Raw genomic sequence first — 15,025 nt, forward strand, 5'->3', positions numbered from 1 at the left:
GATTGTCCCCATTTTATACAGACACTCAACAGTCTCAGTGGGAGGATGCACTCTGCAGTTTGTTGCATCCTTGCCGACCGGTGTTAAAAGGTTGAAAGTGGGTGGTGGACTCGTTTGGGGATGCTTCATATTGAAACGGCTTTATAGCCGCCTCTCCCAGGTACTCTGTTCCTACAAACTAAGAGCTATATCTGGACAATGATTGCATGTATCTCTAGCCTGAAACACACACACACACACACACACGCACACACGCACGCACATCAGTGTTTAAGTAATAATTCTTCTTGCACAGACTAAATGCTGACTGCTGAGAGAGTAAAGAGCACACACAAGTGTCTTAACTGCACTGCTTGGTTACATTGATGTTTTAATTACTTGACTCATGAATGGTAATTATATCACTGCTTACCTAATGCCTGAAATGCCAATAGCAGAGTGAAGGGATTTTTCCTCAGTCCATTTCTATTCACTACCCTCCATTGGCAGAAAAGAAGTTTCATGCAGTTATATACTACATATATTTTCTTTTACATTTTCCTTGGTCTTCTGTTTCCTCTCACATCGTTTTAAGTCTGTGTATTTTTTGATCTTTTTTTTTTTTGTCCTCATTTAGAGTTGCACTCTTCATATGGCATAACGGAGCTTAATTTTGACGCAGATTAATGAGCATTACTCAGTTTTCAAGGTATTGTGATGTGTTTTGTTTTTAATGATGCCAAGCCCTTCACGGCACAGTGCGTTGAGAGAGATGATCAATTATCATCCTGCCTTGGAACTAATTAAAGGCCTCATCTCCCAGCTCATCGCTCTACTCAGCACTAACACAACTTCTCTCAAGGACACCCGAAGGTGATGTGGGAGTTCCAACTCCAAAAATGTGTAAACAAAAGCAGTGGCGCGGAGCTGATGACGGGCTGCGGCATCCTTGTGAAATGCCGCCCGCCTTCATCAGTATCTGCCAGTGCACCTTGGAAACTGCTGTTTCAGTCTAACTTCATCTCCCTGCAGGGCCTGGGGTCTTTCTGACTTTGCGATCCCGCAAGCCAACTCGCATATCTATCTATAGAAGCATACAGTTGGATCAGACTCCCAGAAAGTTGTTGTGCAGCCAACAGAGGCATCTGGATCGACAGATTTCCTCTGTGCTTGCTTTCCCTCTGTGCACACTTTTTTTTAAATTTTTTTTTTTTTTTGCAAGACCTCCCTCAGCATTTCAATTGATTATGCCGGAGGTGGAAAACCATTGTTTTCTCCTCTTGCTGTGTTTTTGATCCTGCATGGATGTGTGTTTTTGAGATTGCAGTATATCTCAAAAAGTAGTCTACTGATTTTAGTGAAATTTGAGGACACCACTTTCCTCAGTAGCAGAGAATGGAGAACCCTTCAGTGACAGTCGATGGGCCGTTTTGACTGTTTATGCAGGTTCAAATTGTGATTATATGTCAGTCATGTGCAGCTGCCTGTTTTGGGTTGGAACATGGGTTATTTTAGTTCAAAATAAAAGAATGTTAAATTCCTTGAATACCAGTCCAAACTGTAATATCCGACGGAAGAGTTCCTCGACTTCCTTCCTTCCTTGTCTTTTGCATATTTTGAATTTATGTGGCTGAGTAATTGATCAGCTTGAAACTTGAGATGGTGCCCTGCAGTCTGAAAAAGTTCTTAACTACGCCCTCACCAGGTGCACCACCTGCCATGCTACATTCTTCCCGCGTGGGTAGATGCATCTTGTTCGACTGCGGCGTCTGTTGGTGCATGGCTAAACTCTGCTCGGCGTCATTTCCCCACACCCTGAATATCTTCACTTGGCCTCTCACCCTGGCACTCCAGACATCACTGGAGTTTTCTGAATGCATCCCACCGGCCTCTCCCGCTCTCATCTCTGCCAGTGATAGCAGAAATGTCAAGCACAAACGTCAATATCACCTGGGTCTGTGAGAGTGCTTTTCTTCAGGGAGCTGGAAAATGGATGAAAACATCAGAGCCCATCAATGTTTTGTTATAGCTCCCCTTTTACTTGCAGCTCTCTACCTCTTCGTATCAGACGGAGGCTGGGGAGCTTGATAGCAGGCCTGACTGGATGTCGTAGCTGTGCGGATTGGCCTCTTTCAAAAGACTGTTTATTTGTTCTCTTGAAACAAATAATTGAAAAAAAAAAACAAACAAACATTTTTTTTAAGTTACGCCTGCTGAATAAATACATCATATTTTTAAGTAATGTTCCAGTGCTGTGACAGTTGTATGCCCAGGTTGAAATAATCAGCAGACTGGTGTGAAAGCTGTGTTGTGCATGTCTTGCCTCTTGCAGCTGTTGTTTTTCATAATCATGCTCAGTGGCAGTGGGCACATTGTGAGTCACATCTTCAAGTAAGTGGATAATGATTTTGCTAATTATGATAAACTGTGTAAAATAACTTGGTTGGTGTGTTGCTATGGCTACTCTGACTCATAGCAGTCTACACTGTGATACTGTAGGCATGATATTCTTGGCATGATTGTGAGATTTCCAGTTTGACCCAGTGTCCACTGAGGTGTCAAAGAATGCCGTGTATTTCCTGAACTATTCTAATCATCGGAAGCATTTTCTCAAACTCATCCTGGCCACTTAAAGACGATAAAATACTTGGGTTTATTTACCTGCTGCCCAGAACTGTTCTTTTTATTCCAAGCGCGTTTCATATTCCCAGTTTTTAATATGTTTCACCGTCCAGTGACAAAAAGAGCATTACAAAGCATTCCTGACCTCAACAAGAATCCTGGAAGGCCACTTTGAAAGGAAGGAAGGAGCACAGAGCTGAACAGCATTCCGCTTCAAGCCCCGCCTCCCCTGAAGCAGTATGAAGTCATGTTGTAGTGGAAGATGCGCTGGAAGCCATAATGTAATGGTTGAGCACAGAAAGGTTCGGCTTTTCATCAAGATATCATTTTGGCAAATCCGTAAATCCTATTACATTTACATCATGACACTGTAATCCAGCATCACTGAGTGTAATAACCAGTCATGGTTAAGTTTTATATACAACCATCCCACCGCATGTGCATGGAAGTTATAGGCCTTGGAAAAGATGGCCTTTTGCCATTGTTTGCTTATTTTCTTTCCTCCCTCCATCTGGGAGCCTTCTTTCCAGTTTAAATAGTCTCGCTGGAGTCTGCTGGGTTTGTTGCTCGATTTGCTCTTTTCTAGCTCTGTGCCGGAACATCAGTCGTACGATTCCACCAGGTCACAATTAGCCTGCAGACCGGAGCGCTGCAGCTCGGGCCGCTGGGGAGTTGTAGACACATGGCTCTATTTTGTTTAATGACAGTGTGTGTAGCTGAATGGAGAAGGAGGGAGCCCTGGTCTGCAGGCAGATCGTCACACACAGATTAAAAGGAAATAAACGAGTTTGCATGCCATCTGAGACACAAAGGGACGATCTGCATGAGGCAGTGGCTGCTTTTTCATTATTTTTGCTCTCCGTTACCTCAGTAAAAACGATGTAAATTTCTGCAGTTAGCAAGTAGTTATTTTTGCATCAAAATACAGTATGACGTAGAGGTCATAGAGATAGAGACTGATTTGCCTTTTTATATCCTGGCTGTAAGTGCAGGCTTTTGCTTTTGTGTCACACTGCAGGAGGCAGCCAGACTTCCGTCTTACAAACAGAGCTGCCCTGTGATCTTCGTGCCCACCAGGAAGCTAAACACTTCCATTTCTTCTGAGTCGGACTCCAGAGTCTTATTTCATGCTTTCTGTGAATACGAAATGAGTCCAGTAAAAGATCTGAAGCCTGTTGTAATGCTGCTCAGACCTGTTATTTACTCGCACACGGTAACCTTTCGCTCTTTTTGTTTCTTAAAGTTAAACTTTTCCATTGTTTGTAGTTGTTGTGCTGATAGGAATATGTGGAGAGAAAGCAAACCATTATCTGCAGTTGTTTGGTGGAAAATAAGGAATGGCTTGGTTGCTCCAGGATTAAGGAAGTGCTCCCTTCCTGACAGGAAGTGTTTACAACTTGGTGACATTCCCTTTTTAACTTGACAAGTCTGCACTCGCCCCTCTGCGCAAACTGTGGCTGCTGCAAGCTTTCTAAAATATAACCAGGGTTAATGAGCTCGGCTGTTTCGACTTGAGCAATCTGGATGTCGGAAATAGTGACAAATGGTGATGGCACATAGCTGTTTGCGTGCACCACTGAGGGCTCTTTGTGGAAACAGACCTGTGATTGTCCCTCACTCAGACCCAACATAGCCCTTCTCGCCATTTGCTGTCCTGCTCGGAGAGGTGGGAAGCCACGTAGCAACGGCAGCGGTGTGGGACTCCACCCTGCGCTCGCTCTATTGTCAGTGTAGGCGACGTGTTGGGACCTCAGTGCATCCTCACCACACAGAGGCTATACGAGGCCACAGAGCTTCCAGCCTCAATCATGACGTCCAGCTCGCATAACATCACAAAATCTCCAGCGCTCGTTTACGGCCAGACTGTGGCTTGCGTTTCCTCCCCGCTCGATGAATCACTCTTTCAAAAATCAAAGCTTCTGTCCCAGTGGACCTCATCGTGTTTTTAATTAAGCCCTACTTTCCTAATTGTGTCAGTTTGAACTTATAGAAGCCGTGGTAAACAATAGTGTTGTTGTGGGATCAGTGCGAAAGGAAGCAACTTGTCCACCACCGTATATGTCGGCATACTAGTGTGTGTGTGTGTAGTGGGCAGACAACTTTATTATTGCTCTTTGCAGCCCACGACCACATTCTCAAACAGTATTTCCATAAGAATTCAGACCGTAGTGAAGTGGGAAATTGGTGTTGTCATGTTGAGGACGAATTGCTCGTTCTCACAGGATTATCATATTTTATAAAACTCCAACATTCCGTCGTGGCACCTGAATTATTCTCGACTCTTGTGCCGCACCGCTTACTGTATGTAGCAGAAACACTGCCAATAAATCTATCACACAGGGATGGGGGACAGAGAAAGGAAATTGGATTTTGTCAAGCGTGTCGTCAAGCACTTAATCTTGAATATCTGTCGCATATTAAGAGCACCTTCATAGGGTGCAACCCGCGGCCTCCTCTTAGTTCTCCACTGGAGGTCTTAAGTGGCTGCGTGGCGTGTGTTTCAAAGAAGGAGGTCCTTCGGGACAAGCTGAGGTGCTTTTGTGCTTCGCCGCCTCGGGTGATGACAAAAGACGCATTAATTCATCAGGCGACGAGAGCAGCCGTTGTAGGAATTTATTGAAAAGTAAGGGGGCGCATTTAGCCGTTTAAAAGTGTGAAAGCCAGAGTATTACACCTTTTGTAAGGAGTGGATGAGGGGGAACAACAGTTTCCCTCAGCGCAGTTTAGTCGGTTTGTTTGAGGAGTCCCAGTGACACACAAAATACATCTTGTGTGGTTAATTGATCCAATTCGTAATTGCGACCTTTTGACCTTTTTTAAATGACACAAAATGTTTGTTCCCTCGGGGCTTTTAGGGTCAAATTTGACCCAAAAACGTAATTGTTTTTTTTCAGGAGAAAAATTAGCTTTTTGTCGCTATAATTGAAAACAAGCTATTGTTTAATGTGTTCATTTTGTGGACACTGTACGTATAAAGAAATACAGACATCCTCCCTCAGGAAGACACAAGACAGCTTAATATAATTAGAGTAATTGTTTTAGCCGTATTGTTGTTGAGGTGATGTCTGGGTTGCGATGTTGTGTGTTAAGTCTCACCAAAAGTAAGTCTGAGGGCTGACATTGCAGACGGGGGCATTCTGGGATGCTGCAGTTTTCTCTTCATGGCTTTTAAAGATGCTTTTGGGGGCAAATAATAAGATATGAACAAGGCAAAGGCAATAGTCCAGAATTTATACAATAAGATTCTGTTAAACTGTACATTGGAATTTCTCAAAAGAAACCGAGAGGCAAAATATTTAACGTTGCGGAGTGGCAGCTGTCTGCACAGTATTTACATAGTGGAGGATGCAGTGGCAGATTCATGCTTTCCTGGGGGGGAAAAAAAGTGTTGTACAGCTTCAGTAGATAATGAGAAAGTTAGAGAAAATAACATGTAAATTACATCTGCTTGTGGTATCTTGTATTAACAGAATTCTGTCATAAATATATGACAAATGACTCCATCAAATGCGTCACCAGCAGTAGTTTCATTTTGTTGTGTTTTTTTGCACTGATATAAAGGCAGAAGAAGAAAGACAGCTATCATGACGACAAAGGGAAATGACAGATGATGATCCTATTTTTAACTTCCTATTTTATTTTACTCCAAGTAGAGTTTCTGGAGGTTCTCTGTGATTGCCCAAGAACTCACGAGTATCAATTTGGGCAGACTGGATGACTTTTGAAACTGATTTGAATGATTTGAACGAACATGAGACATCCTAATTGAGGGCAAGGACGAATCGTTTCCCATGTTTGTACTTTGTATGTATATATGTGTATAAGTGTGCGAAGGGTTCTGACAAATGACCTTAACCAGCTGTATACTGGATGTAAGGTGCCATGAAAGCTTGAAAATGCCCAGTATCCCAGCGCAGTGGTGATGTGGGGGACTAGATGATATTTTACGCTTTCTTTTCTTTCTGGCTCAACTATTTCTCGCATTGCGGATTTTTGTCCCCACTGAAGTGTGGTGCACGGTATCAGCATCGCTGTTTGCTGCATCTGGAAGCATTCTCAGGCAAACTGGGAGCAGCAGCAGCCTAAATAACTTGTGCCAATAGAAGCAGCTTCACCCTGGTGGCGTGCGAACGCCGCTCCACATGGGCAAGAGTGCAGAGATCAGAGGAACCAGCATTTAATGTGGTCTAAATCTTAAAGGGGCGGGTATATGCGAGTGTGTCTGGGGGGTGGGTAATAAATAAGTCGACACCCACTGCACAGATGTCTCTGAGGAAGACATGTGCAAAACTGATGGTTGAGCGAGGGGAAGGCTCGTGGTAGATGTTGCGACACTAGATGGTTGTATGAAAAGAAAGTAGAAGTGCTTTCTTTATAAGCCGAAGCCTGTTTTTCTACCGTATCCGGTTGTACATGTCCCCAAGAGGTGTATGAGGTTTTTAACTTGTTTCCCTGAAGTCACAATTTCTTTTCCCCCTTGTCGTCGTTGTTGATTTACAAGGATGAGTAGCGTGCTTACTGACATCGAATTGCTGCTCTTGAATGATTCTCCAATTAGATCAAAAGCAAAGCAAATCAATATACCTGAAAATAAGCAGATTTTTTTTTTTTTTTTTTAATCTCGAATGAAGTGGCTCTTCATTGCTGCATGGACCGCAGTAGCTTGTGACTGATTGCGAAACAGCGCTTTTATAGCAAATATATTAATTTGATTAGCTCCGTCTGCAGACTCCCTAAGTAGGCCTTTAAAGGAGGGGCATCACTCTTCAAAGTGCCCGCAGAGGCAAAATGCTGGAGCTGCAACCGTGTTTCTTAGGAAATATTTCAATAAAGTTTCATTAATGTCAGGTCTGCATGGTGGGAAATGCACTCCTTTTTGAGGCGAAGCCAGTTTTCCGTCTGCCTAATCTGCTCGGGAGATACAAGACCCAGCAGGATTCTGTCTTCACAAGGGGCCTTCAATGAATTCTAAACAGATTTGTGCTCGCTTCTTAGAAACATGAAAGTATCTTATTGGTAGTAATTGTATTATGTCAACAAAAGTGGCGACCATTTTTGTTTAAATAAATTGCCTTTAGGGAAATTGCCTCTACTCCTGAACGTTCTTTCTAGAAAAAAAGGTAGCAGAGGTACTTCGAGTCCTGAGTTTGGCTCTACATGAGCATTTGAACATTTTCTTTTTCACCCAACAGGAGTAAACAGATGTCAGTCGGTTCATCTGTGCCTCCTCATCTCCCCTCCCTTCTTTAACATGACTGTCTGTCCTCACAATGGCGGCATGTTTTCTTTTTTGTTACACCGAACAACAAAAGAGCAAGAGCGACACATTTAAAACATTTTTTTTTAAATGCTTTAATGCAATTGAGCTGCTGAGTACTGAGTTGCATTAGGTTATCAGTGGCTGAGATCCCTTGTGGCATGAGACATAAATCACACACGTCAGTCCTCTTTCTTTTTTTCTTTTTTTTCCTTCCTTTTCCTCCTCCTCCCTCTCCGGCATGCTGACTTTTCCGTCCGTCTCAGAGGGGCTTCAACCTTGACTGGCGCTTGACGCATTCAATCCTTCCAGGCATTAATATCATAGTCCCGTGTGCATGTTTTCAGCAGGAGTGATGCTAGTCTTCATTTTCATCTTTTTTTTTTTAATGTAATTGAAGATGTCACATCTGGTTGTCGCCCGGGTAAAACATCTGCCGTTTTATTGCCATCGTTCCGACTGATGATTGTTCTAAAATGCCAACACTGGACATGCAGCCTGCTCTAAAATGCAGCAGCCTATTTTCTAAACCAAAAATCCATCCATGTGCTCAAATTTCAACTAATGCAGTTTCTGAAATTTTTCTTCTTTTGCTCTTGATTGTCTGATGAACCGGCTGACCACATTACGCATTAAGGGTGCAGGAGGAGAATCGCAGCCCCGTATTTTCTCACTTCTAATGGAAGTCCGGGGCCCAATCGAATTGTAATCCTAGAAGCTCTAGCTTGGTCGAGCGCTGAGCCAAAGTGGCAGGTGCCTGTTATAGTCTCCCTCCGTTGCTAATGTTCTCCCCGTGTTCCCACTGATTTGAAGTCGGTGTGATCGCCTGACAGCAGGCGGTGCATTTCAAGAAGTCTGCTCCTATCTCCTTTGCGAGCTGCCAAAACTCTGGCAGGTGTAAGACATGGCCAACCAGGATCTGAGTCGTGGAATGAAAGTAATTGAGCTCTCTCTCTCTCTCTCTCTCTCTCTCTCTCTCTCTCTCTCTCTCTCTCTCTCTCTCTCTCTCTCTCTCTCTCTCTCTCTCTCTATGCTGCAGACCAGTGAAAGACCCGGCTACCACAGGGACTTGGCCTAAACCCGTCAGGTGGCTTTGTAGGATTCATATAGACTTGCACCACAGCAAAGACCAGATATATGGAGGTGCTGCAGTCCTGTGCTGAGGAGGAGGGGGAATTTTACTTTCATGACATTCGTGACTTGGCTGCAGTCCTGACACACCCTTGGCATGCCACAAGGCAGATGGTGTGTTCCCAGGCGCCGCCGCCGCCGCCGCCGCCGCTCTCTAGGGCCCCTCTCCTCACTGCTGTTGAGGAGTCATTACTGCAGTGGGACAGGAAGGACACATTGGAACAATTTGGAAATAATAACCACCTCCTCCACCCTAACATGATGTAGGCTGCAGGGGCAGGGTGATGATCAAAACTCTTGGTGGTTCAAATCCCCAGATGCCCAAGATGAGTCTGTGTAGGCTAAACTGAATAATGCTCTCTCCTGCTTGTGGGCGACAATAAAAGACTGTAGACGTCACCGGTTTGTAAAGGTATGAATGTCACACTGGGTGGAAGTGATAATGACCGTATACTGGAGCTCAGACAACCCTCCTTGATGATAAGATACTTCTCAAACAAACAACTTACATGAGTCACGCTTATATTGAGATATTTTGTAAGACATTTGCTTTGTAATTCAAAATGAAACTGAAATGGAAAGAGACGGCTTCATCCGGCCATGACTGATTTCTTCTTGTTTCATTTTTAGTCAACAGTAGGAAGACGGGGAAACAGGTTTGTCATCAACTTAAATTAGCTTTTGATGGGAAAAGAAAAGTTAGGTTGTGTTGCTGACCAAAATAAAAACATGAGCCCGGTGCTGAAAAAGAGTTAAATATACACGTGCCTGTAAAATGCCTTTTTTATGACGGGTCTTTGCAACCGTTTTTTAAGCATGGACGAAGGGGCCTTAATGAGCATGATTGTTGTGGATGTATTCCTTAAATCAGACCAACAGAGATCTTGATTGTAGCTTCCAAACAGAATATTTGTATGTTTGAATAATTTAAAGGGTCGTCCAAATACAGAACGGAGCAGAACAAACAAGAGCCACCTGTCGCTGATTGCAGAAGTATGTTTCATTTTTGGAGAACGAGCAGCATTATAATTTGGTTGAGCCCGATGTTGACCTTTTGACCTTTTCGGCCCTCGTGTACCTAACACTTTTCTTTAGACATTACCCAACTAAAATCCCCAAGCCACGTATTTATATCTTATCTTATACATATTGTCCTTTTTATAGAGCACTTCTCTCTCGGAGTGCAGGTTTCCTTGTGGTTTTCCAAAAGCAGAATGTGAGGCAGGACCTTTGGTCTTTCAGGCCCCTCTGCTGTGAAACCAACTTCCAGTTTGGGTTCAGGAGGCAGACACCCTCTCTACCTTTTAAGATGAGGCTTCAAATGTTCCTGTTTGATAAAGCTTACAGTAGTTCAGGATGGCCCTCTATCTCTTCGTTATGCTGCTATAGGCCTAGGCTGCTGGGGACCTCCCATGATGCACTGAGCACCTCTACTCTGGTCTCTCTTTTCCTTTACCCTTTACATGCCACCATTGCATCCCATTAACTTTGTCTTCTCTCTCCCATACTCGGTGCTTTTTCCTCCCCGTCCTCTCTCTCCCTGTACCTTTCCTCAGGTTTCTCTGGCTTCAGAGCTGTATGCCTCCAAACTGTGATGCTTTTCCCCACCGCTCCGCCCACTGTTTATTGGTTATTGTCTCTCCCTCCGCTCTTCTCTCACCCCAACCGGTGAAGGCAGATGGTCGCCTTCCTTGAGTCTGGTTCTGTCGGGGGCTTCCTCCTGTTACAAGGGAGTTTTTCCTCCCTTCTGTCGCTCATGTGGGAATCGTTGGGTTCCTCTCTATAATACTTTAAGGCCTTGACCTTGCTAACCGCCAACCTTATGATTAGTGGGCAACCCACTCTACTATCAGAGTCACAGCCGCCCTACTGTATAAATCAAGTTTAATTCAGTTGAAAAATTGAATAAATATCAACCACTTGAGGACTGAAAGATGGCTGCATATCAGTCCCCAGCTACTGGTAAAAATGTAGTGTTTGAATGTCAAATGAAAGCTTTGGTTTTTATCCATGGTTGCATTTAATCTCTCTGTCCAATCCAGTGAGAAGTTTTCGTCACACACCCGGCCTATATTTGTCCCACATTATGTCAACAGGAAAGGCAAAAGGATGATGTCATGCATTTGGAGTGGCTCCACACATAACTCAATAAGTAATTGCCATTATTTCCTGAAACATGCCCAAACATCCTTTGGCCCTTGATGAAGGTGCATGAAGGACTAAGGTGGTTCAGTTCAGGGAGAGAGCTATGTTAAAACATTACTGTGTGCAAATACAGTACTCTGTATAATCTATGTTTGTGATCTAAAGGGGGGGGGGGATCTACCAAAGTACCCTTGAGCCCAAACAATTAAACCCAGTACCTTCACATAATTGCTCAGTGACTGGAAACTGTGGATTGCGTTCATCTGTATCTACATATCAATGTCGGGTCACTGTTGGGGCCATGTCGGTTTTGTTCGGGTCATTGGAAGCAGTCTATGAGGCATGTGCGGAAGAAAAAATTGAATCGCTATGATAGGAAAGAAATGCCTCGCACCGATTAACCAGTGAAACATCCGCCATCGTCGTTTCAATCCAGTATTACGGGGTCAGAGTTACCTATGATGATGATGATGGAAGAAAAAAAGTGATTGATAAAACGCTGACTGTGTGCAAGCAACTGTGCGACACGTGTTGCTTATGCTAGCAGCAACTCTTCCAATGTGATGAACCGTTTAAGCAGACATCACCGCGGTGTGTCTCTGGACAGCGCTGGGAGGGGAGAGGCTGGTAGGAAATAGCAACTCCTTTTTCCAGCAGCGTTTAAAAAGCCTCTCCATGTAGATTCAGATGGGGCAAAACCCAGAACTAAAGCGCTGGGGGTGTTTATAGCTAAAGGTATGTAGCCCTATGCAGTCGTGGAGGATGTGGGATTTCAGGATATAATAAAATACTTAAACTGAGCTATAACATCCCATCCTGCCGACACTTCAGCAGCACCGTAATTCCCAAACTGGAGCAGCATACACGACAGGGAATTGTCAAAGAATTGTCCAGCACAGCCTTCACAGCTCTCGCTACAGACATGCATCCCTTTAGAGTGGGAGATTAAAAGGTCCGTTTTACTGACACGGCCCTCTTTTTGGAGAGTGTGAGCATCTTTCTGACCTCTCACTTAATGTTGATGTTCTTTACATCTGTCCTTTTAATTCAGATTTGACAATCAGGGATGTTTCATGTTCCTTATGTTCTTATAGCCAGAATTTTGCAAAGGCAGACAGTTGTTCACTTTTTTTTGCCGAGTACATGGAAAGCACTAATGTGCTGAACTGAACCGAAAACCGGGACCACAAAACCATGGTATGAACCGAGCGGTAACTCCGTTCCACCCCTAATCTGAGGCAAGATAATGTGCAGAAAGTGTAAGATCTAGCATTTAAAGTGTTTTATGCCATTTGTGGATTTTGGTTTCAAACCTCGAGCCACTCTGCTACAGTATGTGGACCACAGTGAGATGGGCACGAGCATATATCGCTCTCATTTAGATGAGTCATTGTTTTTTGGACGTGAGGGTGACTTATTGCTAGGTTTGCGCTGTGCTCACTGTATCTGAGCTGGGTTTGGCACACTATGTAATAACTGATGGCTGAGTTTCAGTGCAACAAGGTGTGAGATGGTAATGACGCTGCGGTTGGAATGCATAATTTTTTTGGGGGGCTGCAAAGCTTATCGGAATAACTGAATTTTTTTTATCAAATTTGCGAGTGAAAAATGTATAATTTTTGTGGCACAAAAACAAACCAGGACAATGTTTGTTTTGGATCCCCCCCCCCCCGCGCGCTTGAATTCACAGAAGCAAAACATATGAGGAACCCATAATAATAGTTATTTTCCCCAAAACAGATGGAAAGGGAAGACTGAGGAAAGCCAGTTTAACACACGGTAGCTGCAATGAACCCATCCGTGGTACTTAACTTCCTTTGCTATTATTGCCTAATCCATGTATAGAGGGGATGATCTGTGCGGGGATATATGTGCCAGCATTTCTCTGTCTAGTAAACAGCTTATAAATGATCCTTAGTGAACTTTGTAGCATTTAAGACTTTAAAACTTTTCAAGATATCTTTTTTTTTTGTTGCAAATGTGTGTGTGTGTGTGTGTGTGTGTGTGTGTGTGTGTGTGTGTGTGTGTGTGTGTGTGTGTGTGTGTGTGTGTGTGTGTGTGTGTGTGTGGGGCACTCTCATGGGTGGCCTGCATATGGAGTTTGCTTTGAGGGGAGTGTGCTCTCTCTGTGGCAAAGACGGACAGCGGTTGTTCTCGGGAAAGCTGGCTTTGGTGGAGGCGCAGCACGGCGGGCAGGAGGCTCAGTCCACCTCCAGTCTGCCCCGCCCGGCCCCATCCATCAGATGAGTGATGAGCTTGTTTATAATGAGACCAAATCCCTTCCTGTTACACATGAGTCATCGGGTGTAGTGCCAGTCATGTACACATTCACATGCTCGCTGAGGTGTTTTCATGTTTGTGCCCTGGTTTTAACCTTAGGAAAAAAACCTTTAAAAAAACAACAACAACAAAAAAAGCTATGTTTCCAAATTACAGAACATGCAGTGGCCTTCTCATCTGCCCACTGATTGGCAGGACTAGACTGTCAGGAGCCTCAACAGAGGAAAAAGTGCACTCTCTTAACAGCTGGTCTGAACTCCAGCAGTCACACACCCTCATTCGATCCAATGTCCAAGAGGACAGATGGCTCAGATAGGCTTTAGTTTCTTTCCTTTTTAGATGGAAGAACTTTACTTTTGAAGCGGCAGATGACACAAACATTTCAAGGAAACAAATATACCTCCAAGGCACCGTAGACGCCGGCTTGCTCTGCTCCCTAAAGGTTTGAGCTATATTTCTGGGTCTCGGGACGTCCACCTAATTGCCATCTACTGCACAAAATGCTCAGCAAAAAAGCAAGACTGCAATTAGCTGTGGCTCACTGCCAGCGCAGCATAAATCTGCCAAATTGTTTCTCTTAAGAAAGCTGAGCAGTTTTGGTCTTCTTTCCTCTACTTTTGAAATGTAGGCCTGTCACTATGGCTATCATATAATTAGGGAGACCAGCAGTAGCGGAGAGCGTGCTGTAAGGCTAAAAGCTGAGGCATTGTGGTGGTGTGCTGAGGCATACAGAGGTGGGGTGTTATTTATGTGTTTCTCCCTTCATCCTCTGGCTCGCCTCGGTGGATATCGCTCCGTCCTGTCCTGGGCAACAGCAGTATCTGTCATTGCATCTCTCCTGACACCATACCCATGTTATAGTGTTCAGCAGAGCGGCGAAATGAATCCCTCTCATCCCTTTTGTCCTTCATTCTCACAATTTCTTGTTTTTTGTTGTTTTTATATCTTGCAGCTCATTATCCTTGAAGACTATGCAGACCCTTTCGACGCCGAGCAAGCTGGCGGCGCTCCGACCACCACGGAAAAAGTGACAACTGAGAATGACGGCTACATGGAGCCATATGAGGCCCAGAAGATGATGGCAGGTAGATGAACACTTTAAACCATCACTTTTTTTTTTCGTGACACCTTACCACCTCTGCCTACCTTCTACTGGGGGTGCCCCAGTAATTGCAAGTCATGTGACACGTCATCAATTAGTGTCCTTAGCATGGCTCTCATGTTGTATGTCTTAGTAGAGTGTCAATTAATATGCGGTACGATTTTAGTTGTATGAATTAATGAAGAGGCTCAGATGGCCCCATGACATTTTACATGACAGGTGCAGCAGAGCAAAAATGACTCGTGTGTCCCAAAAAATGTCAAAACATTTTTAAAAGCAGCGACTTTGCCCCTGAAAATCAGACAATCACCTAAATGATGCAGTGTATGTACAGGGAGTGATGCTCTTTGGATGTTTGTTTTTCCGCTCAACTGTGTGTGCACGTGGAGACAGCCACTTGCTGGGATTTCCAGGAAGGCTTTTTAGTTTGAGTTTTTTGAGACAAATAAGAATTTAGCCGAACCACATTCCCCACACAGCTTTGTCACCGTGCATTCATTCGGTGGCTG

At 44.1% G+C, this 15,025-nt stretch overlaps 1 protein-coding gene across 3 annotated transcripts in view; it reads left to right on the top strand.

Annotated features, from left to right (window-relative positions):
* LOC138616273 (SH2 domain-containing adapter protein F-like) overlaps window positions 1-15,025 on the top strand; it is a 127,271-nt gene that overhangs the window by 26,051 nt on the left and 86,195 nt on the right. For all 3 annotated transcript variants that reach the window (XM_069690471.1, XM_069690472.1, XM_069690473.1), the window contains one exon: window positions 14,367-14,499. In XM_069690471.1, coding sequence (XP_069546572.1) covers window positions 14,367-14,499 — 133 coding nt within the window. The remainder of the gene's footprint in view (window positions 1-14,366; window positions 14,500-15,025) is intronic.

This window comes from Brachyistius frenatus, unplaced genomic scaffold (assembly GCF_029030835.1).
Source record: "Brachyistius frenatus isolate BFR_SWC_R1_liver_20210118 unplaced genomic scaffold, ASM2903083v1 Contig_9, whole genome shotgun sequence".
Taxonomy (NCBI): Eukaryota; Metazoa; Chordata; class Actinopteri; family Embiotocidae; genus Brachyistius; species Brachyistius frenatus.